This window comes from Antrostomus carolinensis, unplaced genomic scaffold, assembly GCF_000700745.2.
Source record: "Antrostomus carolinensis isolate BGI_N321 unplaced genomic scaffold, ASM70074v2 scaffold15850, whole genome shotgun sequence".
Taxonomy (NCBI): Eukaryota; Metazoa; Chordata; class Aves; order Caprimulgiformes; family Caprimulgidae; genus Antrostomus; species Antrostomus carolinensis.
The window spans coordinates 1-22,966 of NW_010289220.1; the positions used below are offsets into that span (position 1 = coordinate 1).

General features: G+C 49.3%; 1 protein-coding gene across 1 annotated transcript; it reads left to right on the forward strand.

The window, feature by feature from the left end:
- Window positions 1-1,312: 1,312 nt before the first annotated feature.
- Window positions 1,313-4,804, forward strand: FBXO2 (F-box protein 2). Its single transcript, XM_010169546.2, has 5 exons — window positions 1,313-1,587; window positions 3,396-3,522; window positions 3,620-3,715; window positions 4,105-4,240; window positions 4,656-4,804. Exons 1-5 carry the CDS (start codon window positions 1,338-1,340, stop codon window positions 4,788-4,790), a joined length of 744 nt encoding a protein of 247 aa, XP_010167848.1. The 5' UTR covers window positions 1,313-1,337; the 3' UTR covers window positions 4,791-4,804.
- Window positions 4,805-22,966: the final 18,162 nt, after the last annotated feature.

Sequence of the window (22,966 nt, forward strand, 5' to 3'; positions counted from 1 at the left end):
AGGGCTGCGGGGTCGTTCCTGCTGCTGGGAGACCCGTGCTGAGGTGCTGGGAGGGGGAAAGGAGGGTCAGCCAGGGACCGACCCCTTCCCCGTGTGCGTGGGGAATCCTCGCTTAGCACGGAGAGCTGGGAGGCGTGTGCCAGTCCTGCGGGAGCTGAAGCCAGCGAGACCTCTTTGAAAAATAGTAATAATTAAAAAAATAATCCCGTTTTGCCCTTCAGGACTCTGGTTGAGGGTTGAAAGGGGTTGGGGGAAGTTCCCAGTGCCCCCATAACAGCCAGGGAATTTTAAATGGCAGTTGCCTCCTGCTGTCTGCAGCCAGTCAGAGGACACAGCTGGAACAACTGGATTTAGGATGCTGGTACAGTAACGACTCCCTGTTTCTTCCCTCCCTTGCCAGACTGGGCAGTGCCACATTTCAGGATATGTCACCTGCTTTGTCCCTAGTGCTCTCCTGACCTCAGCAACTCACTCCTGAGGAGTTTGGCTGCATCTATGCAGTTTGCTGCAGTCTCAGCAGCTGCCCAGCACCAGCAGTCAGCTAAGAGCAGTGTCACCCTGCATCCCACACCGATGACACGGGCTCTGAACCTGCACACTCAGCTTTCCTTATTCCTGCAGCCCTGGCCCTGGGCCTCAGGGAGCAGAGAGCTGTAGGGAGCCAGAGTACAGAATTGGCACATGAAATTATAAAGCACGCGCTTCTGACTTAATTGCTCAGGTTATGAGGCCATAGAAAAAGGAATAACAGAGTTATTTTCAGTTGTGCTCATGACTAAGGAGATTGAGTGCCAGCCCCTTGAGGGAAAGCCTTCCAGATAGAGAACAAATCACTGCAAATGTGGTTGGCAAGATGCTCACCACTGATGTTTGGGTACTGCTGCTCTGCAGCATTTGTTATCAGTGAGGTTCTTAAAGGCAGAACACACACCCAGATGCCTCCCCCTGCAGAGGAACTCATTACTAAGAAGCTGATTTTTGCAGCAGCAGGGATTTCTGGGAGGACTGATTCCAGCCTGGGAAACTGTCAAACTGGCCACAATTGCAGATGTCAGAATCCATTTTATGGATGGATTTAATTAAGGGCTTCATGTAGAACATAAAATATGAATCTGCTCACATCCTTCAAGGTATTAACACGTGTCAGGAGGCCTTGAGGTTGGGAAGTGATCTACACCCCCAGAATCCTGCTCTCAGATAACATGCTGATTGTCCCTTTCTTCCAATGTATCAGTGTTTGACATCACTGAGGGTGGGGGACCCCATGTGTGAGGACCACTGTGTCACCACTCCTTTCCCCCTCTTTCTCAGAAAGCTCCACCCAGCCTGGCCCAAGGATGGAGTCCCTCCCCGAAGCAGTCCTGATCAGGATCCTGGCTTCCATACCTGCAGTGGATCTGGTGCTGGCGTGCCGCCTGGTCTGCTGCCAGTGGAAGAACCTGGTTGATGGAGCCGCGCTTTGGATCCTGAAGTGCCAGCAGGAAGGCCTCACTGGAGCAGAGTCACAGGAGAACGCAGAGAACTGGCAAAACTTCTACTTCCTGAGTAAGAAAAGGAAGAATCTCATCAAGAACCCATGTGGTGAAGGTGAGAGGCACACATAACAATTGTCATAGACATGAGCAGTCACTGGGAATTGGGCATCTCCTTGGTTGCAGCATTTTCTTCTTGCTGTGGTGGGTTTAGCCTGTCTGACAGCCAAACACCGAACAGCTGCTCGCTCACCCCCCTCTCAATGGGACAGGGGTGAGAATCAGAAGGATAAAAGTGAGAAAACTTGTGGGTTGAGATAAAAACAATTAACTAATTGACATAAAATAATAATAAAAGTAATAATGATGATAACAGTAATAACAGACTCAAATGAGTGATGTCCAGTGCAACTGCTCGTCACCTGCCAACCAATGCCCAGCCTGTCCCAGCCAGCGATCCCAGAGCAGAGACAGTCCCCAAACTGAAACAGCAATCCCATAAGAGTGAGCCCGAGTGATCCCCAAAAGAATCCCCAAGCTTTCTGGTCAACCCTCATTAATATACTGAACATGATGTGATATCATATGGAATATTCTCACTGGCAGAGCCAAATGCCAGTTTGGGTTTTGCTAATTACTGTGCTTCCCTCCCCCAGCTCAGTCCTTTGCACGTGCAAACTGGCAAAACACAGGGAGGCTGGAGATGTCCCTCATCTTCCAGTAACAACTAAAATCATCAGTATGTTACCAACATTCTTCTCAGTAAATCCCACACTGAAACCACAACACAGCATGTGCAAACTGGCAAAACACAGGGAGGCTGGAAATGTCCCTCATCTTCCAGTAACAACTAAAACCCAACATTCTTCTCATAGTAAATCCCACACTGAAACCACAACACAGCACTGTTCTAGCCACTAAGAAGAAAATTAACTCTGTCCTAGCAAAACCAGAACACTTGCCTAGAGAGTCAAGCCAATTACTGCGTGCAGTCAGATCATTTAATGGGCATAAAGGCCTTTGGTGATCAGCCTTTGCTAAGGGATCAACTTTATATCAGCCCCTGCAGGGATCTGAATCACATTTGAGAGACAAGAACGACCTTTGCAGAACCCCTGTCCAATGCAATAGCAGTGGCCTCTGTGTTTCTAGATTGCTTCTTGCAAAACCACGACAGGAGAGATCAAGCCTGTGCCACTCTGGGACCGGCCTGCCCTCAGCTCACCGGGCACTCCAGGCTTCCTTCCCTGAAGCAGCTCAGGCAAATCATGTTTGTTCTGTCCTTACTTCAGCCCATGCTGGAGCTGTGCACATCCCCCCTTTGCCATTCTTCTGATAACCTGTGAACTTTGTTTGCCAGATCTACAGGATGCTTAGCGATACGCAGCAGTAACCAAGCCTCACAACCCAAGCAGCAACAAATACATTTCACACATCACAGACCAAAGCAATATCAACACTGCTTCTCCATTTTGTTTACAGATTATTCTTCTGCAACCTTTTCCAACATCCAGGTTCCCTCTGGCTAAGACCAGAAAAGTCCAATGTTTAAGGCCATACTGCTCTAGAAATACCACTCAGCAATTTAGAACTAAAGCAATCCACATCTCTCCCCAGGCTACTCCTACCTTACAACACTGAAAGTGCTGACACAGTTCAGAATACCAAAGTAGTTTCACTGGAACACCTTCTTAACCCACGTGTATGTAACCATTTTGGTGGGGAATGTTGAGGATTGTTAGTATTAAGTTCAGCCAGACTCAAGCTTTTTGCCTGACCTCTACTTAACGGTCTAATGGAGTCAGAGCTGTGTCTAACAGGATACATTTCACGAGCCAGAGAAAGGTTCCCGTGGGAGGTGGTCAGGTTCCCCAGGCCCACAGAAACTAAGACTCATTCGAGTCTCTTTTCTGCCATTTGCAGAAGACTTGCAGCACTGGGGAGAGGTAGAGAATGGAGGTGATGGCTGGAAAATTGAAGAGCTCCCTGGGGACTTTGGAAAAGAATTTCCTAGTGAAGAAGTCCATAAATACTTTGTTACATCTTATGAGTAAGGCTGCTTTCTTCTCTTATTCAGAGAAGGGGACATTTTTGGTTCCCCCAGTCCCAGGAGAGACTGTGATACCAATTACCATCTTGTGTTTCAGGTGGTGTCGAAAGGCTCAAGTCATTGACCTTAGGGCTGAGGGCTACTGGGAAGAGCTGATGGATACAACCCAGCCTAAAGTTGTGGTGAAAGACTGGTAAGTAGCAAGGACACCTCAGAAGGCAGGCAGAGAGTCAAGGAAGAGAAGGGAGGGCAGGGAGGGCATATACCTGCACTGGGCCTTGAAACCTCAGCTGCCAGGATCCCCTAAACATGGGGCAGGGCTGGGTCTTGGCTGACAGCACCACAGGCGGCTCCCACAAGCTTCAAATGGTTGGTGCATGTGGCCTCTACAGACCAGGTTCCTGTTGTGAATGAGGGGAGGGGGTGGGCTGGGGTCAGAACCACTACAGATTTCCACCTCAAACCAAGGCCACAGTAACTTGGTGAGACTAGTAGAGCCTGGAGTCAGCAAGGTGCAGGTGCACGCTCTGGCTCTTTGCAGAGTTCATACAGGTAGGACCAGCAGCTTGGATCTCCTCACAGGTATGCAGGACGCAGAGATGCCGGCTGCCTCTATGAGCTCTGTGTGAAGCTGCTCTCAGAGAATGAGGATGTTCTGGCTGAGTACAAAAGTGACACTATTGCCATCCCAGAGGACAATGATGCCAGCTGGACTGAGGTGAGTTATAGCTGTGGGATCAGCAGGTGACACCCAACCTACATGAATCAGGAATATTTTCAAGCAGAGAGAAGCAAGAAAGTTCTCCTGGAGCAGGAGAAGGCTTTGTCGTGTGCTCTGCAGAACCATGACCCTGTGATTAACAAAGGGATCATAGAGGGAGGCTACCTTAGATAAAATTTGGAAACTTGCTGAGCCACCACTGCAGGTGTAAGATGAAGACCAACTAGGAGAGGTTCAGTGGCCTCAATGGGATCAAAGCTCCCCTAGTAACTCCCACTGTAAATGTCTTTGTTGTTACCAACCTGGCAGGTATGACTCGGGCAGGTGGGATTGAAGGCTCTGTGTGCTAAAGAAGGGTGGGTTCGTGGCAGTTTGGTGCTTACCAGCAACTATTTTGTCTCTCACCCCAAAGATCTCCCACACCTTTTCCAACTATGGGCCTGGGGTCCGCTTTATCCGCTTTGAACACGGTGGCCAGGACACGCTATTCTGGAAGGGATGGTACGGCGTCCGTGTTACCAACAGCAGCGTGACAGTGGAGCCATAGCCATGCTCAGCTGGGGCCTGCATGCTGGAGCTGACTTCCCTCAGGGCATCCCATGGCCTTTGGATGGTTTCTGCATGGTGCTGCTTCTGGGCTGTAAAGCATACAACCTTTCTGTGTATGAATGTGTGTGCGAGATGCTGGGGCCACCATCCAGCTTTCCTCAAGAGGACTATGCAAAGAATGCAAAAACATATTTGTGAATGCATCACGTTAGACTGAGCCTCACCTCTTGCACTGATGCTCTCCATCAGACACGAGACCACCTAGAAATCCTGCAGACCTTACTTCTCTCTTAAGCCCCTAACCCCAAGCTAGACACTCCTCCTGCCTGCTTCCCAGGCTTGGGCACTCCTTAATTTTAAGGGGTACTGTGGGCATATTTTCTTGAAATTAAAGAATAGAAAAAAAGGAAGAAAGAAAAGCATAGACCTTGTGTCTGAGAGCAGACCAAGGAAACCCAGAGCCCTCTCACATCTCTGTCACCAACTTCTCCCATGACCTGCAGTAGGAATCCCATTTCTAAACAGCAGATTTCATTGCTTGCCTCACAGGAGCTCTATCTTGGCCACCAAGTGCTATTCTGAGTCACTGGTTTAATTTTTAGTGATGATAATGCAAAGCAATAGGGATTGGATCCTTTTCTCTTACGCTGTTCCCAGCATTCATTTATCAAGGAAAGTGTTGGGAACCAAAACCTCTCTGGTGTCCAACCCTGGGGCTTCATTTGGCTCCTCAAACAGGCAGCACCTGAGAGTAACTACTGGGAGAGAGATGACAAGGACTCAGCAGACATGGGTTAGAAGCAAATTGGGGAGGGGTTCCAGAAACAAATGAAAACAAACTCATCTACCCCTTCCTGGCCTCTGTGTGCTTTGATGCAACAAGCACCCTGGTCATCCAGTCTGACTTGCTGCAGGCAGGAAATACTCTTCACACAGAAAGCTGTTTTGTTACCCCCACTCGATCTCAGATCTTCCAGCCTAACAGTGTCTGCAAACAGCACACGTCTGCCTCCGTTCCATATGCTCACTGCCAAGACAGCACTTGGTACATACTCCCACTAGTGCCTCTTGATATCACTCAGGGCTGTGAGCCACCACCCTGAACAGACACCTAAGCTTCCCTGAGCCAAGCCTGTCCCTGCTAGTCGGTCCTCTTGGAACAGCATCCCCTTCACAGAGCTGGTGTTGCCTAGAGAGATAGGCACTTACATTTTTGTGTCCATCTGTCTGCCTTCCCTTCCTGGGCTGCCAGCACATACATACTTGAATGTCACTTTGCATCAAAGTGCAGTGTACTACTGTCACCTGTAGCCAAAGGAGAGAGCTTCTGAGCTGGTCACTTTGTGCACGCTCTGCTTCATCAGGCTTTCTGCACCGCTACACCTGGATGCCTAGGGCACACTGGCCTTCCAAACCACAGCCACGCCAACCCAGAGTCCAGGCAAATACAATAAAATAACACAGTTGTGCGTGGATCTTCCCTTGTGTGCTGAGTATTTGTGTCCTGTGCTTAAGCATGCTTTTTCTGTTCACTTATGTGCAGCAGTGTCAATCAGTTCTAGCCAAAAACTAGGAGTTGTACCTTGTATGATACCACGAGTCTCCCAGAAAGAGGTATGTGCTCTGTTCTCTGACCCATCAGCCTCAACCTGTCAGAAGCACTTGATGGGCAATGGGTTTGCAGAGCAGCAGCAGGCAGAAGTGCACTTAAAACCCAGTGGGAGTTCATGCAAAGCACAGAGGAGGTCCAGGAAGGCTCCTACACAGCCTGGCCCTGACAGATGCCCTCCAGGTCATCTGGAACTGCAGCTCTGCTGTGAGCTCAGCCTTGGTTCTGACCTAGGAGAGAGCAGAACCAGTTCAGGATTTCTTTCCCTTCCGTTAGCTCTGCACACACTGTCGCACAATGCAGCTGTATTCACCACAGCCTTTAATGGGGCTGACAAAAGTTAATATTCAACGCGCTGCCAACTCTCTGCCCCACAGAAGTGAGGCCTCCATCTGTCCTTAAGGAATCAGTACAGCAAGGGGATCAATATTCCACTCTGTGATGCAATTGTTAAACCAAACCTTTCCTAAGCTCCCACCTCACAGTCAGGATAAGCCCCAGGATTCAGATATTGTGTCCCTTGTAAATACAGAGTAGGGCCACGCTCCCCACTTTAGGCTGAACTACTAAATGCACACAGGCTCCCTCTGCTAAATGAACGCAGCTGCCCGGGGACATCCAGGCTTCCCCCTCATGCCAGCAGGCCTGATGTTCACAATGGCTGTCACGGGCGTCCTGCAAAGCTGTCCTGACCTCACCCACCTCCAAGAGGTGCTTTCCAAGACACCCAATGCCTTGCAGCTTCACTGCAAAGAACAGCTACCTCTGCTCTGCAGAGCTTGCAAAAGCTGCTGCTGACCTCGGGGAGCGATTGCTCCTTGCGCTCAGCCACGTCAGTGCGAGACTCCCAATGCACGTGAGTGCCTGGGTACTTGGGGAAAGAAACAACAAAACAAACTTGCTCACATTGTAAATATTTTGTTTCAAATGCCTCTTGAATTTTGATCAAACACCAGAAGTCTGAACACACTGAAATCTGTGCCATACACCTACATCCAGTACCAAGATGATGTCAACTCATCTGTCCGAGATGAACAGAGCGTGTGAGGTTAATGGGTTCTCACATGTTCCAGACTTCATGGAAATCGAGACAATGCAATTTCATGGGATTACAGAATGTCACTGCAACTGTGACAAAAGGATTAAAGCTCTCGGTCACTGAAGGGCTCTATCACATGTAGCTTCAAATGGGGGTTCCTTCTGCTTTCTGTCGTGCCAACATCAGCAAGCAGCTGTGTGAAACTAGGGAGCAGCTTTTGGGAACACTGATGGCTAACGCAGACATGAGTGCCGTACAGGGAGAGAGAGGTCTGTCCCCAAGTACTTTATAACAGATATTCACATCACCCAGGCTCCAAGTATTTAGAAATCCAGGAATTAAAACACAAAAATTGAGTGTTGCTGGAACATTCATGCTGAACAAAAAACAAAACCAAAACCACACAAATGGTCTCCTCCCAGTCCTGAGCGTGGCACCAAGAGCTGTAGAAAGAGCTCCCATTTCCTTTGCACAAACCCACAGTGCACCCCAGCCACCTCCGGGGCAGAGCACTGCTGAGCTTAGTAGTGAGCTACACCGAGCAAAGAATGGAAGTGTCCTCCAAAACACTCCACGTTAGAACAAAACAGCTGGACAGTAAGAACTGGATAGGGAGATTAAGCCATGAACTACACACTTTTGGCCAAGACACCGCCATGAACACACTTCTTACCCTGGGAGCTTTAATACTCAGAGGCACTAAGAGAAGCCCTAGATCCAGCACTCCCTCCACACAGCCCTTTCCTGCTCTCAGCAGCTGGCATCACATCTCCTGGGTAGAACTGCATCTTGGTGGCTGCAGTTGTACAAGATCCCACTGTAATTTTCTTTTCTACAAATCCCACCACAGCCAGTCCTGGCTAAAACTGCCATTATACTTAAAAGCCTTTTTCTTTTCATAATAGCTTCTACAGCAAGTCTCTTGCAGAGGAACAGAATAGAGCAAGATGGGGCCCTGGCAAGGAAGCACTAGCATACATCTCTTGTCAAATCTAATTGAATTTTTCTATACGAAGCATTTATTATTACCTACCTGGGGGGTCTGTGGACAGATGGAAGAGTTTGCTTCCCTACCAGGCACTCAAGACTGGGATGGGGGAGAAAAAAAGACAAAATAAAAGTCTGACAATTCCCTGTTGCTCACAGTCCAGCTGTTCCAGCCAGCTGTAAAAGGAGGATAGTTTAGGAGATTGATTCCCCCTAAATTAAACAGCCTATAGAGGCTGGGAATGGCACCTCCTGGAAGCCAGGACAGCAGGGCATCAGTCCACCCACAGCAGAAGCTTCTCGCCTAAAGCTGCAGCTGAGGTGAGTATGGTCACAAGTGGGATGGAAAGCCAGTGACTTATCCTTGCATTTGAGCCCACAAGCCTGTCCGGAGTAGAAAACTCTAGTGGAAAACACCGGGCTAGCAAAGAAATATCCCCAGACACACACCTCCCTTTGCAGCTCGGACACAGTCATTCCCACACCTCCTCCATGGCTGTCCCACACCATACAGATAATCTCAGGGAAAAACAACATCCACAGGTGAGCAGCATTGGCACTGAGCTAACCTGATTCCTGCCTCTCCTTCCATCCAGTTCCTCCTGATGTCCTTGGGGCAGTGACTGCCCTGTGCTTCTCAGCCTCCTTAGTTATTGGGAAAATAAGGGCCTAAAGATGCTTTCCTACAGGGGAGGCACTTTGGAGTTAGAGAGAGAACAGCTGTAGTGAGGTCAACTGGGAAGTCTCAAGGAAGTTGGAAAGCATAACTACTGCCTGAGAGAGCTGAGCTCCTTCTGCAGCAGCCTGCAGGTAAAGCAAAGGTATCCAGGCAAACCAGAACAGGAGAGACATGGTCAAGACCATCACAGGAACAGAGAAGCCAGATACAGCCAAGCAAGCACACAAGCACGCTTCTGGCCCGAGAGCCGGCTTACCTGATTTTTTGAGGAGGAGAGTTTTGCCTCTTGACTTTCTCCTCCCAGCAGCTCTGGGCTGCAGCTCGCTGGCAGCAGCCGAAGCACAGTGCTGTGAGCACAGCCCTGTTTGCGGGGCACGCAGGGACAGTGTCCAACACCTCCGGTGCCCGTCGGTGCCTCCCCGGGGCTGCCCGCAGTGACAGCAGAGGGCACTCGGGCTGCAGGCAGCGAGCCCGCGGAGCCACCGGCCTGGCTGCTGCCTGCCAGTGTGCGGCTCCGAGCCTGGCGTTTGCGGGCCGTTTCTGTCACCGCAGCTCCTTTCTTCTGGCTGCAGCATGGCCTCAAGTTCACAGTCACTCTTTTGTCCTGTGTCAATACCCGCTGGCACAGTTTGCAGAGCAGCTTTTGCCTGGCAGACCCTGATGCTTTGCCCTGCCATCTGGGACACCCCACGCCTCTTGGGCAAGAGGCTCCCACACACTTTCCTTGGATGTGCTTTAAACTGTAACGTACTGCTCAGAGCGCAGTGAAAGCTGTCCTGAACACAGATCAAGGCCTGCCTTCCTAATTCGATTTGAAGCAGCACAACTCACCCAACACTATCCTAGGACATTGATTTATTAAGAGTATCACTCAAATCAGTAACATTCCTCTCCCTGTAGAGTATTTTCTTACCTTTTCCAGCCCATGAGGATCAGAAGAATCATGCCCAGAGCAGCAGGGCTGTCTGTGTCCCCATCTACACCCTGCCCAGGTACACAGAGCCACTTCACCACCTTCCTCACATGCCAAGTTCAGCAGCCCTCCCCAGCAGGGCAAGAGTCCGGCTGTAACACACATGCCCTTGGCTGACCTCTCCTGCAGGCACTCAGAGCAACTCATCCGGACCTGCTGTCTGTGCAGACCCATTAACCACAGCACAATCAGTGTTCCTAGAAAGGCCAAAAGGCCACGATAAAGTCATAAGATTGCTCACTGGACTGATGGATGGTGGGGAAACACGTTTCACAGCAGCAGGAACAGGAGCTCAGTGCTAACCAGGGAGGGGAACAAGCTTTGGCAGTGAGGTATCTCCCTCCAAGCACGTCGTAGATGTAGGTACCATGTTTGGAAGAACCAGGAGAAAAGGAACATGCTGCCAACTGCTCCGTGAGCCAGCTGCCTGTGGGGACTGGGTAGAAGAGGAGCCTGGTTAGTGGGATGGGCAGTACAAGCACTCCCAGGTAAGTGTACAGGGGTAGATAAAGCCACAGGCATGTGTGTGTGTCCGCAGCCATGCAAAACAATTTAAAACCCACCAATCTGAACTTCCTGCACTGCCAGAACTGGGAGGTTCTCAGACACTGACCACAACAGGGAACTGGGACAGTCTCTGACCTGGCATGAAACAAGCCCATCTCTGGTACTGCCATGGACCCCACACCATTTCCTTCTGGCTTCCCATAGCTCTTTTCCACATGTATGCCCAGGGCTGCAGTTGCATGAGGAGTAGGAGGTGAGAACCAAGAGCACCACAGCCCACTGCCCTGCAGGAACAGCCTGGTTTTCCTCAGCAGAAAGCTGCTTCTCGGACAAAGGGCAGGAGATGGGGGTAGATGAAGGATGATATCAGAACTCTGCTGCCTGTAATCCTTCCAAAAGGTCCTGAAGTCAAGCAGTGCCATTCCACCTCACCACACACCTTGCAGCTCCTCTCGTTAATATTGATACATGAAGCATTGCAAAACAAAGCAGATAAAATCCTGATCCAGAGATGAGTAATGACTTTGCATTTTTTTGTAAATTAAACCTAATCTTGTGTTGACTGTGCTATACAAGGAGAAATAATGAAACAGATTAAGATGAGATCTTGTTCACTCTTGCTGAACAAAAGCCAATGAATTGCCAGCAGGATTACTGTGCAGTCTTTCTCGTCTTAGACAAGTACAATCAGATAGAGTCTAGGTGCTGGTGGAGGAGCCCTGCTTATTGGAGCGATAACTCTGCTTGGACAGATGAACACAGTCCAAAGACTCGGTTAACCACATGGAGACTCCTGCCTTGCTGTTCTCCCCAGTCTCCCTTGCCAGTTTGCACACAGGAGGGAGATGCTTTAAAACCAACACACACACACACACCACCCCCCCCAACCACACAGCCCAGGCCTGCCTACGCTTAAGTCCCCTTCTCCTGTCCATGCAGACCCCTCCCCATCTGTACACCACTCCTGACACAGATTAATTGAGCCTGTTTTCAAAGCTTTCTGGCAGTGAAGCTTTCTTTACCCCCTGCAAATCCTTCCTTACAGTCCTTCAGCATGCCAAGATGTTTCCTCTCTGTTATCCAAGCTAAATCTCTGCTGCAGTCTCTTGGCTACTCGCCTGGTCCACAGAAGAGCCACCTTCTACCTGTCTGTCTGCCATGATGACAAGCAAGGAGATCATTCCTGCCTTTTCTCATCTGTCCTGATAGAAAATATAAATTATGAAAAAGCAGGGATTGTTGGAAAAGGATCCAATGTCATTGCTCTCCCAGGAAAATAAGGGAAGGTTTGGCACAAGGAATGACTATGGGATTTGAGAAAAGACTTCAGCACTGCAAGGCACATCACTTGGGAGAAATTCATGCACTGCTGAGTACGTTCACCACCATATGGGAGCCCTGAGCTACCACTAGCCTGTGGGACACAAGGAAAGATGCAACAGATGTTGTGGCACTGAAGGGTGGTGGTACATCACAAAAAACAGTTGGCATGGAGCAGTAAATCCCAGTTCTAGCTGGAAAGCTTCAGGGGGGGAACAGAAATCAATACCTGCATGCCTGGAAAAAGGGGAACAGCTGTGTTGAACTCGCTACCCCACTCCAGCAGCAGAGGGAAGCTAAAAGCTACCCCACCCTGCCAGTTCACAGCAATCCCCACTTTTCTGACAGTACCAAGAACTCCCCACATCCCGCCAGGAAAGGCACCTGTAACAGCTAGAAATAAAAGGCATTGAGTGAATTTGTAGACAATTTACTTGGAGAAAATACTTCTCACTTTCACACCAAGTTTAAAAAAATAAAAAGTAAAATTAAAACCTGTCAAAGCCTGCAGCACTGGCATTGACAGACAAAAATGACTTAACAGAAAAAAATGGGCAAGGAAAGTGATTTTCTTTGCCTGCATTGCCAGGGGAATTAAATCTTGTTTTTTTTCCCCGTCACCACCAAGTGGAATAATCCAATATATTAAAGCTAATGTGCTTCTTGTATTTATTGCTGTGTATTTGACCTAACAGAGTTTTATTCCTACATTAAGAATAAAACCATTCCGGAAGGCAAGCTGCAAAGCTCTAGATCAATTACTACCTTCTCCAACAGCTGAAAAGTGAGTTATTCCTCGTAAAAGGAAAAAAAATAGAAAATAATAATAATAAAAATAAAAAACCTCCTTTCCCCTTGTGCAATGAGTTCTGCACTGCAGATCTGGTGGAGCTAGGTAATATTGAATTTGGTTTCTAAGCAACATTTTAAAACATCAGGCAGCAGCCCCAGTCACCCTTTTCAGATGCTTGTGTCCCTCACCCTGCACAGCACAGACCCGCAGGCCCCCACCATCAGTAGGAACCAGGGCTGGGGAGAGCAGAGAGCACAGCTCCAGTCCCCGCTTCCCACTGTGCCTCAAGGACCGTGTCAGGTTCAAGTGCACCCAGCAGTGATGGGATGCAGAATAACCCCTACAAGGCAGCTCTTGTTGGTAAGCAAACAAAACCACGAGCACAAAGCTAAGAAACACAGCACTCGAGTGTGAGAGGGCTGAGGTAGCAGTGGACAGAGGCAGGGGGATAACTCACTGAGCCACCACCACTGCAACAAAGCTGAAAATGTTCCTTCTCGCATCCAGGCTTGGGGCAAAGCCGCAGTTACGCCAGGCACAGGATGCCACCCTGTCTGGGAGGGCTTTGGACCAGCACACACAAGCTGACCCTTCTTTCTTAGGTGTAAGGGTCTGACACTCTGCTTGGGACGCTTAACTGCCAGACCTGGTTCTGGGGATCCCCAGAGGCAACACCAGCTCCTAGATGACACTGCTGGAGGCTGTTTGCTGGAATATCTGAGCTGAGAACCCTCAAATCAGCCTTTCACAGAGTAAGGAACACTCATACTTGCTGATGCTGCTATTCCACTGTTTCTCACAGCATGGGCTACACCACCTCGGGCAGGGGGTGCGGAAAATGTATCATGGCACATTTGAAAAAGCAGAAGACTTCTTTTATAGAAATCTTAATGGTAGCAGTGATTATGAAGAAAAACAGATAAAACAAAGGAAATAATACTGATTCATTGCCACTGGGTGTTTCAGCTCAAAGAAATGAGAAGCTGCTGTACTTATGGTTCGCCACACTCCTTACAGAAAAGGAGATGTTGCCAATGGGCAGTTATGAAGGTCAGTGCTTCTGTTCTTAGCAGAGAGCTTGAAACTCAGTATGGATAGAAAAGAGGTGGGGAAAGGGGCTTTGATACAGACAGGCAAGTCTAAATGGCAAGATGGTCTTTAGAAACAAACCAAAAAAGGATGGGATGTATTAATTCCTGGTCTGTAACTAGACAGTGCTTGCTCCAGGAATGAGGGCCATGATATACCTACGTGCTCCTAAGCTATCAGCAGATTTTATTGCCTTCCATGAGCTATTACCCCTGATTTAGCACAGGGGTGGCAGAGACATGAGCCTGCCTTAGCCAGGAGTCACACAGAAAGCCTGCGAGTACAGCCAAGAATTCCAAGCCCACAGCCCTGTTTTCTGAACCACGTTGTCTCCCCAGCCAAGCCTCGTTCACAACAACCTCCAACACAGCACGTGGCCATGCAGAATAGAAGTTTGGACACGACCTGCATATATTAAGAGAAAGCATTTGAATTGTTATGATGTCAGTAAGACAAAGCCATTCCTCTAAGTGGACAGAGCTATCTTCAGTTTTTATTCTCCCTTATGCTATCGTGATATGGACAGAGTTTAAGGTAATTTGAATAGAAGTAACTATTAATTTCTATACATGCATAAGTTCCAGTTACATTTAACTACAACCTTCATCTCAAGTGCAACCAGTAAATTTGAAAAAACTCAGGTTTTTAACAGCTTATTGGAAGGTTTTTTTGCTGCTGCTTTTTTTTTTTAAAGCCTCAAATAACTGTTTTGTACGTGCAGCCCTAACTCTCACTTGCTTAGGAATTTTTAAATTATTGATCAGGACAAGAGCTCTTCCTTCATGCACAGTCCATCTAATCCTTTCATTTACTGTGCTTTTTGCCTGCATGCAAAATGAATGACATTTCATCTAATTTTTAAGCCCCACCAGTGCCAAGGTCTACCTCCCTCAATAACAATACCCAGTTGGTGTCTGATGAGAAGCCATACAAGCTCTCCCTTCCTAAGCACATCACTGCTGCACATCTGTGTGGCAGAAAGCAGCTGAAAGGGTTGTTATGTGCAGCAGGTAAAGAAACAGGAAATACCCCAAGGTGTCTGGAGAGTGTCTCCCACATGAGAAGAGAAAAGGGACCACACTGTCTCCTGTCAGAGAGTGGTGCAGTGCTGGACAGTGACAGTGCCAGTCCTGCCAAGCCCCTGGCTGTCAGTGCCCAACAGCAAACATCCCTGAGCTGAGAACTGCCAGGCTTCAGCAACACACTCTGGGTCTCCTCCCTTACGGGTTACACTCATTAGCAATGCTACAAACCTTCCCCTGCAGAGACACGAGGAGCAGCTGCCTGCTGACACCTTTAAACTACCTGAATAATTTAATCATGCCCATTTCCCTGCCTCTGCACACTACAGCCTGGCCAGACAGCTACCCTGCGTCCCCAGAGAGCATTAGAGCTCACAGAGGCTGAGGTGCTGCCGTTTTCCTAATGACTTGTGTACTACAATCCAGAAACCCCAGCCAAGCATTTCCAGGCTGCTTACAAACTCTTCCTTCACATTTGCTCCTTCATAAGCTCAGTGATCTTGGATAGGAGGAGGTGGGAATAGCCAAGGTGGGAGCAATTCCTCTCCAGATGAACTGCTGCCTTCCTTTGGACTACAACTAAGTTTCATGTCTCAATTCACTTTGCTCCTCTGGTCTTTCAGAAGTCTTCAGGAGGCTTTCCTGGGAACTACAGCCCTGCTGAGTTGTGCACCTTACAAAGAGGCAGGCAGACCTTGCACAGCGAGCACCATCAAAAGCAGACAGAGCACAATACAGGGGATGTAACATACAGCAGTCCAAGCACACCAGTAGAGACCTGTATCAAGAGCCACAGTGTCTTCTCTGTCCCTAGTGTCCCAGAGAGGGGGCTTTGCTCCAGCTCTAGCTGACTGTCCTGCTTGCAAGAGCAACGCTACAGGGTCTGTTTCACAGCCACATCTGCACCAATGCCTGCTGTGCAGTTCACACCCTCTCATCCATTCCTCCCCAGCCATCCTTCCCCTCTCTGGGTCTTACCTTCAGTTCTGCTCATCACCCACCCCCCCAAGCCTGGCAGGCTCCCACAGAAAGCCTGTCTTCCTCCATATGCACAGCAGTAATTCCCTGGCTCATCCGCACGGGTAATCAGGAGTCTGAAGCTGGCCTCAGAGACTACACAGCCCAATTAACTACATGGCACTATCACAGTCCCACCTGGAAACAGACCTGGAGAAATTGCCCTATGTGTATCTGCAAATCACCAGATAAGGATGAATATCACCTTTAGAAAACAGCAAACACCCCACAAAAAAACAATAGGCAGAGCCTGCAACACCTGCATTTTACAAGTGCTAAGGCTGGAGAAAAAGAGAAAAAAGCAAAACTCCAGTGAAAAACAAACTCAGTGTGCCTCCTGGCATGTGCAGGAATGAGGTTGAGTACCATCATGTGTAGGACTGTAGGTAGGAGACATGTCACCACCTCATTCAGGCACCCAGGACACGCTGGCACAGAGCAGCCTCTCCGATTATCGGAGATGCCATCACGCAGAGGTGATAGGAACATGACCCAGATTTTGTCTGATGAACAAGAAGTGACACTACTACAGGGCATGGATCCCACATACCTTGGCCAGAAAAACCCCAATATCTTTGTTACTCTGGGGATCAGTAACTTCAACAGAGACCCAGTCCCAGGCCAAACTGCTCGGCTCCTTCCCAGCATGGTCACCAGGGTTTTTGTGCATCCTACTCCAGTCTTTTCATCCCGTGCTCACAGCCAGGGAAGAAACCAAGTGATAGTCATCAAGGACAGCTTCAATATGAGACTAGACACCATCAGTCAATCACATCATAAGTCAATTGACACAGAGTCCATTGAGGCATTCATTTGCCACCTGGAAATCTTCTAAGCGTAGCTCTGAAGACTGTTTAACAACAGGGATGTTTCTTTACACTGTCTTTCTTTGGAATTAATTCTAGCAGCTTCATTATAAAGAATAAATAACAAAGGCACATAGCAAAGGACTCCTTGAAAGTCCAAGGGGGTGAACTTCTCCTGCTGCTAAAGAGATCCCAGGGGAAGGGAAAAAAAAAGAGAAAGAAAAAAGTGTAATGCTTCTGTAGAGATGAGTAAATAATGAACAGGAAATCCATTCCCCAGCACCAAGTCAGTGGAGTTCCATGAATAATTCACAGCTGCTAAGGGGGAAAAAAATGAATAGAGATGCTTTCCTGCCTCCTGGGCTCTCCCTCCAGGATTAGCACAGCTGTGCTTGGAGGTTTCTCTCCTAGAAGTGATGAAGGACTCCAGAGCATTCCTGAACACCTCTGTGCTGCTGGGTTCAATATGTTGCTCTGCACAGATGCCCACTTACAGACCTTGAGACAGCTCTACCACCTGATCCTATCCGGACCAAGCACTGGGGGAAATAAATACACCCAAAAGGATGGTCATGGAGTACAGTGAGGGGACCAGGGCAGATGGCTGGCTGCTGACATCCTTCTCCCACCATGGGCCAAGCATCTCCTCTCTCCACCTCAGCCAGGTGCTGTTAGCAAGAGCTCCCATCCTGTCAGATAGGTCTGAGAGCTCCGTTTAGCTGAGTTGCATCACTGTCATTTATTCTTAACAAATAACACCACACTACCCTCTATAGCCCCTTTCAATCCCTCAGAACGCTTTAAGCTTCCCAATAAACATAAATGAGGTAATTAAACGACAATGGTCCTTTGAGGTAAGAGAAGGGTATTAAGAGATCCCCTCAGACCCCACTGAAACTCATCTACCTCTACATGGTATTAGGAGCTGGGAAGAGAACACATTAGACTCATCAAAGCCCAGAGATGTTAGCTGACAATGGAGCGGGTATTCACTCCTGGCAACTCACAGGACAGCCTGGCTTTGTAGTCTTCATTTCACCACATGTCCCCATAGGTTAACTCAACCCTCCAGAGTTAAATAGCAAAGCAGCGCTCTAGACAGAGAACAATTTACTGCTATCAGAAGTTGTTTAAATGCTTTTTCTACAGTGAGCTAGTTGCACAGGAACACATCAGGACTAACTTTACAGTTTGCTTCTGTTCCTCCTGGCACCCTTATCCTCTCAGCCCACACCTGCACACCCAGAGGGCCATAAACAACTGACAGCCTCACCTCCCCTTATCTCCTTTCTCCTGAAGGCAACTGCAGGTGAATCCAGCTCACCCTTCGCCACAGACCAGAGCATTGAGACCCAGGACAGACGTGGGCAAGAGGGATCTGCCGGGGCCAAGCTGTTAGGGACAGCCCAGCCCCTGTGCCAGGGAAAGCATCAGCCTTTCAACATAAATTATCGACTGTGCAAAGCAGCTTCCACAGGGAAAGGGGAAATGAATTCCTCCCTGATCCCCCTCCTGAGCTCAGCTTATCCCTGAAGCATGAGATTCAATTACCCTTATCATTATTGTAGCTTGCCTCGCTAGAAATGTTATTAGCAGTGATGAAATTATCCAGCCCTGTTTTACACTGGAGAGAAACATGGGAGGCTCCTCGCGACAGCTGGGAGGAAGCAGGCACTCTCCTCGGCAGAAGGGGAAAGGCTCTTCTCGGAGTGCCACAGCAACCCCAACAAAGGAAGGCCCAGGACCGTGGCCTTAATTTAGGCAAAACAGCTCTGTCACAGAAGTTACCAGATAAGGACCATAAGAACACACAACAGCTGAGTCGTTCAGAACTACACCCTCACATGAGCTGTGACTTCAGGTCTCTGTAGGTACACAGTACACAGAGCTGGCTGTCAACATCACAGTTCCAAATCCCATCCCCTTCCTGAGCTCTGGCCCAAGCAGGACTTTCCCAAATTGTACTATTTGAAATGAGTTTCCTTCATCAGTATCACAAAGTCATCCTTGTCCTGTAATTGTGCTGGGCAGAACTCCAGCTGTTTCACCTGGGTAAGGAGGTAACAGGAGACATTTCTGACCCAGGGAATTGTGAGCTTTGCCATGGAGGACTGGAAACACACATGCCTCAAGAAAAACAGGCAGGGTTCCATTCCTGGAGATCAGGAAGTGACCTGGAAGCAGGCAGCCCTATAGCTTCGTCCTCTGAAAGCACCAGGTCCCCAGCCTGGCTGTCCACCATGGCTGCCATACTGAGAGGAGAAAAGCAGGACCTGAGCGTGCAGGGCCACAGGGACCTGGAGAATCGTGTGCTGAGGAACAGGGGAGGGAGAACACAGCCTGCCTTCTGGGGCTGCTTACCAGGCACTACCTGCACTAAGCAAAGAGCAGCTGTGTCCACCTCACAAGCAAGGCAGCAGACCAGCATCATGCACCAGAACTTGGGGCTTCCCCAGCTTCACCCCTGCCTCAATGACAGAGCAAGCTCCACCCAGGTATCATTCTGCCTGCAGGCCACGGGGATTCAGAGTGCCAAGTGACACAGGCTTTGGAGAGCAGCATTTACCCACGCTGGACACAACGAGCATGCTGCTTCCCTCCCCTCACTGCTCCCTGCCTCCTCTTGGGACAGCCCTGGAGGCAGGTCACTTACCACAGGCAGCCCCGAGCAACAGCAGCTCCCAGGGCCCAGAAGGACTTGCAAACCAAGCTCAGTGCATCGGCAGCCAGCACTTCCAGTAACTAATGAGGAAAGCAAGCCAGAGCCATCAGGGAGACAATTAATTCCTACCATGCCCCTTATGGTCTTCTCTTGTTAGGTTCAGGTTTAAGCAAAGCTGGAAACAGCCTCAGCCTTCCTTAGAAGGAGGAAGCAAACTATGAACAGTGCGAGGGAGAGCTCGTGTGTAAGTGGATTTGGGATGCTCTGGTAAAATCATAGAATCATAGAATGGTTTGGGTTGGAAGGGACCTTAAAGGTCATCCAGTTCCAACCCACCTGCCAGCAGCAGGGACACCTTCCACTAGACCAGGTTGCTCAATGCCTCATCCAACCTGGCCGAGAACACGTCCAGGGAGGAGCAGCCACAGCTTCTCTGGGCAGCCTGTTCCAGTGTCTCACCACCCTCACAGTGAAGAACTTCATCCTAATATCTCATCTAAACCTCCCCTCTGTCAGTTTAAACCCATTTCCCCTTGTTTTGTCATTAACTGCCCTTATGAAAAGTCCTTCCCCAGCTTTCTTGTAGGTCCCTTCAGGTACTGGGAGGCCGTTATAAGATCTCCCCGGAGCCTTCTCTTCTCCAGGCTGAACAGCCCCAACTCTTGGGAGCATACATGTGTAAAAAGGTAGAAAGGAGAGCTGTGGGCCTGCAGGTGAGTGCAGCTGGGCACAGGCAGGTCCACAGGCTGCTGTGCTGGGGGACAGTGCATCATGCATGGGGAGAAGCAGGACAGAAGTGAAACACAGGTGGAATAACAACTGCAGGAGCACAGCAGAGATGCACACAGGGAGAACAGGGCACCTGCCAGAGAAAGCGTCAGTGCACAGTCACAGCTATGCACTCCAGAAACCAGGCACAAGGCTGGCACGCCGAGCTGCACACACCACGATGTATGCAACTGATGATGTCAGCCAGGCATGTTCTCTAAGATGATGGCTAAGGTATTGCCAGCAGAAAGAGGGTATGGAGCAGAGGAGTGAAGGCAGGCAGGCACACAGGCACCTGATCAGCCGCAGAAGAGATGGTGCTCAGGTCCAGGTGTCACTGCATTTGGAAGCACGGTGTTGTGACTGTGTGTGCACACATGTAGGCACACAAAATGAACTTGAGAAGAGCAGCATGTTGGGCACCCTGTGCACAAATCTGTGCATAGGGGAGTTGAATGTCTCATCTCCTCAGTCTCTGTCTTCCCTCTGCACACTCAGCATCCCCTGAAGGGGTTTCCCCTTCTCCAGCCACCTCCAATCCCTCCTCACCTCCTTCTTCCTTTGGAGCAAGTTTTAAATTCATCACTGTTTTAAATAAACCACTTAAAGAACAGAGCAGAACTGATAGCTAAATTAAACCTGCTGAGAGTGCCTGTTTAATTGAAAATGCCATCTGTAATTTAAATGTCAGAGCTGGGATGGTTATTAAAACCTTCCTTGATTACTGTGCCTCATTTCACAGTTTCAAAACAGACAAGAAAAAGCTGTAAATGGGCTTTGTAACACAGAACCACCAAGCAATTAATAGCCCTCCCCACCACACACCAGCAGGTAGCCCAGTCCTGCCCCACAGCCTTCGCTCTTTCTCTCCTTGACCCCAGGGCTGGCTCTTGTCCCTGTGCAGCACTAAGGTGCCAGGAGAGCAGCAGATCCTCTTTTCTCTTGGAGGCTGCCCAGCAGAGCCAGGCACAGCAGCCAGGGAACACATTCTCTCTTCCAGGCCCAGCAAGGCAGGAAGCCCTCGGATTCTGGGGCAGAGCAGGGTCCCTCCCAAGGTGCAGCTGCAGACTGGAGAGGCAGGGCCGGCCCAAAGTCCAGCTGCCAGGCATGTGCTGCCTGCTGCCCACTCCTGCCCTCAGCAAACCCACCCACACCCACGGGGTGCTGCTGCATTGTCACCAGCCACCCACCCGTGGCTTTCCTACTTCCCTGCACCGTGCTCTCTGCCCTGTACCCGCCTCTTACCAAGGCCAGGGGAAGAGGAGGTGGCTGGTGGAGCAGGAGGAAAAGGGACAAGCTCATGCCCACATCAAGGTCAGAGAAAAGAGTGCCTTATCCCAATCCCAGCCAGGTTACTACCAGCTCTGATGCAGAGAAGGGAAGAAAACAAATCAGCAGCTGCTGAAGTAGCAGCACCCAAGGCAGGTTTGCATTAAATAAGCACCATCCATCATTCTAAGACCACAGTTAATAAACCACGGGGCCTCAGTAAATTACAGCAGGAGCCAGAGGAGCATGCAGGCCACCAGAAACACACACAAGTCATCTCCTGCCTGCTCCCTCTCTCCTGGGGCAGGACAGCAGCCAGTATCTCCCACTGCTTACTGCCAGCGAGGAGACTTGTAGCAACAGAGCTGAATTCACAGACACCCAGACAAACCCATCACCAGCCTGGGATACAACAGCACACCCGCCTCCTTGGCCTCTGGTCAGGCTGAGCAGCTGCATGCCATGCAGACCTCCCCTTTTCTTTATGGGTGCTGTGTGCTGAGGAGAGGCTTGTTAAATTAATCAGTACTGCAGGGGGGGCACTGGGAGCACAACTAATTAGTCATTAACGGTCACTGTGAGAGTTGAAGGAGACTTTAATGAGCAGCCATCCACAGCACTATTGCCAGCTGCCTCTTTCCATCTCCCCTCCTTGCACACTTGACCATGAGGTTTATCTGAGGTGGCGGTGGGGGGTGAAATCCATCACTCCTCTAACATCAGGAGCAGAAAGAGAACAGGGAGCAGGCAAACCAGTGCCGAGAGCGCTGTGCCCCAGCTCGAGGTTCCCCGATGCAGCCTGCTGCAGCAGCACAGATCAGCAGTAGAGAAAAGCAGTTGATGAGGTTTTGCATACAACTCCCCCCATCCCAAACCTTGACCTTCCGTAGTTGTTTTTAGTTTTATTCCTTAGCTTCATAAAGCAAAGAACATAAAAAGAAATAATTGGGAAATTAGAAAATGCATCAAGAGATGCGGTAAAACAAAGGGTAATTAATATTGCCCCTCAGCTAACTCTAGGAAGTCCACTGTAATTAGATTGTAAAGCACTCTGCTTTACGTAAAGAAGAAAGTGGGCACAAACAGATCCGTATTACAGAAAGCTCAGCCCACATTAAAAAAATTAAGTAATTAAAACCATAATAAGCTGTAACAATTAATGAGACTTTTCAACAACATCTTCAGGCTGTAACATTAGAAATGGTAATTTTTAAAGACAAACTTAACAGGATGCTATAAAAGCAGAAAGAGATCACTGGGGCAGGATCTGCTGGCAGTCAGTGCCAGGAGCTGGCCTGGCCCATCAATGACCTGCCAGTCACCAGTGACAGTCAAACCTTTGGGCAGCCTCCTGGGAGCACGAGGTAGGATTCTCCAGGAGCTTGGCACACCAGTCTCACCAGAACAGGCCCAGAGCCCTTGGAAAGGCTGTACCCGAACAGCCTGAATACCCCCACGCTGGCAGAGCCCCAGCTTTAGCCTCCCAAACACACAGCCCCACAACTGCTTGCACACAAGCCATCAGGGTTTAGAAAGGCACTCAGAAGTAATTTCTCTGTATCAGAGCTCAGTGGGGGGGTCTAAGCACCTTGTAAGAGAACTATAGCACCATCAAGCCTGCTTAAAACAGAGCA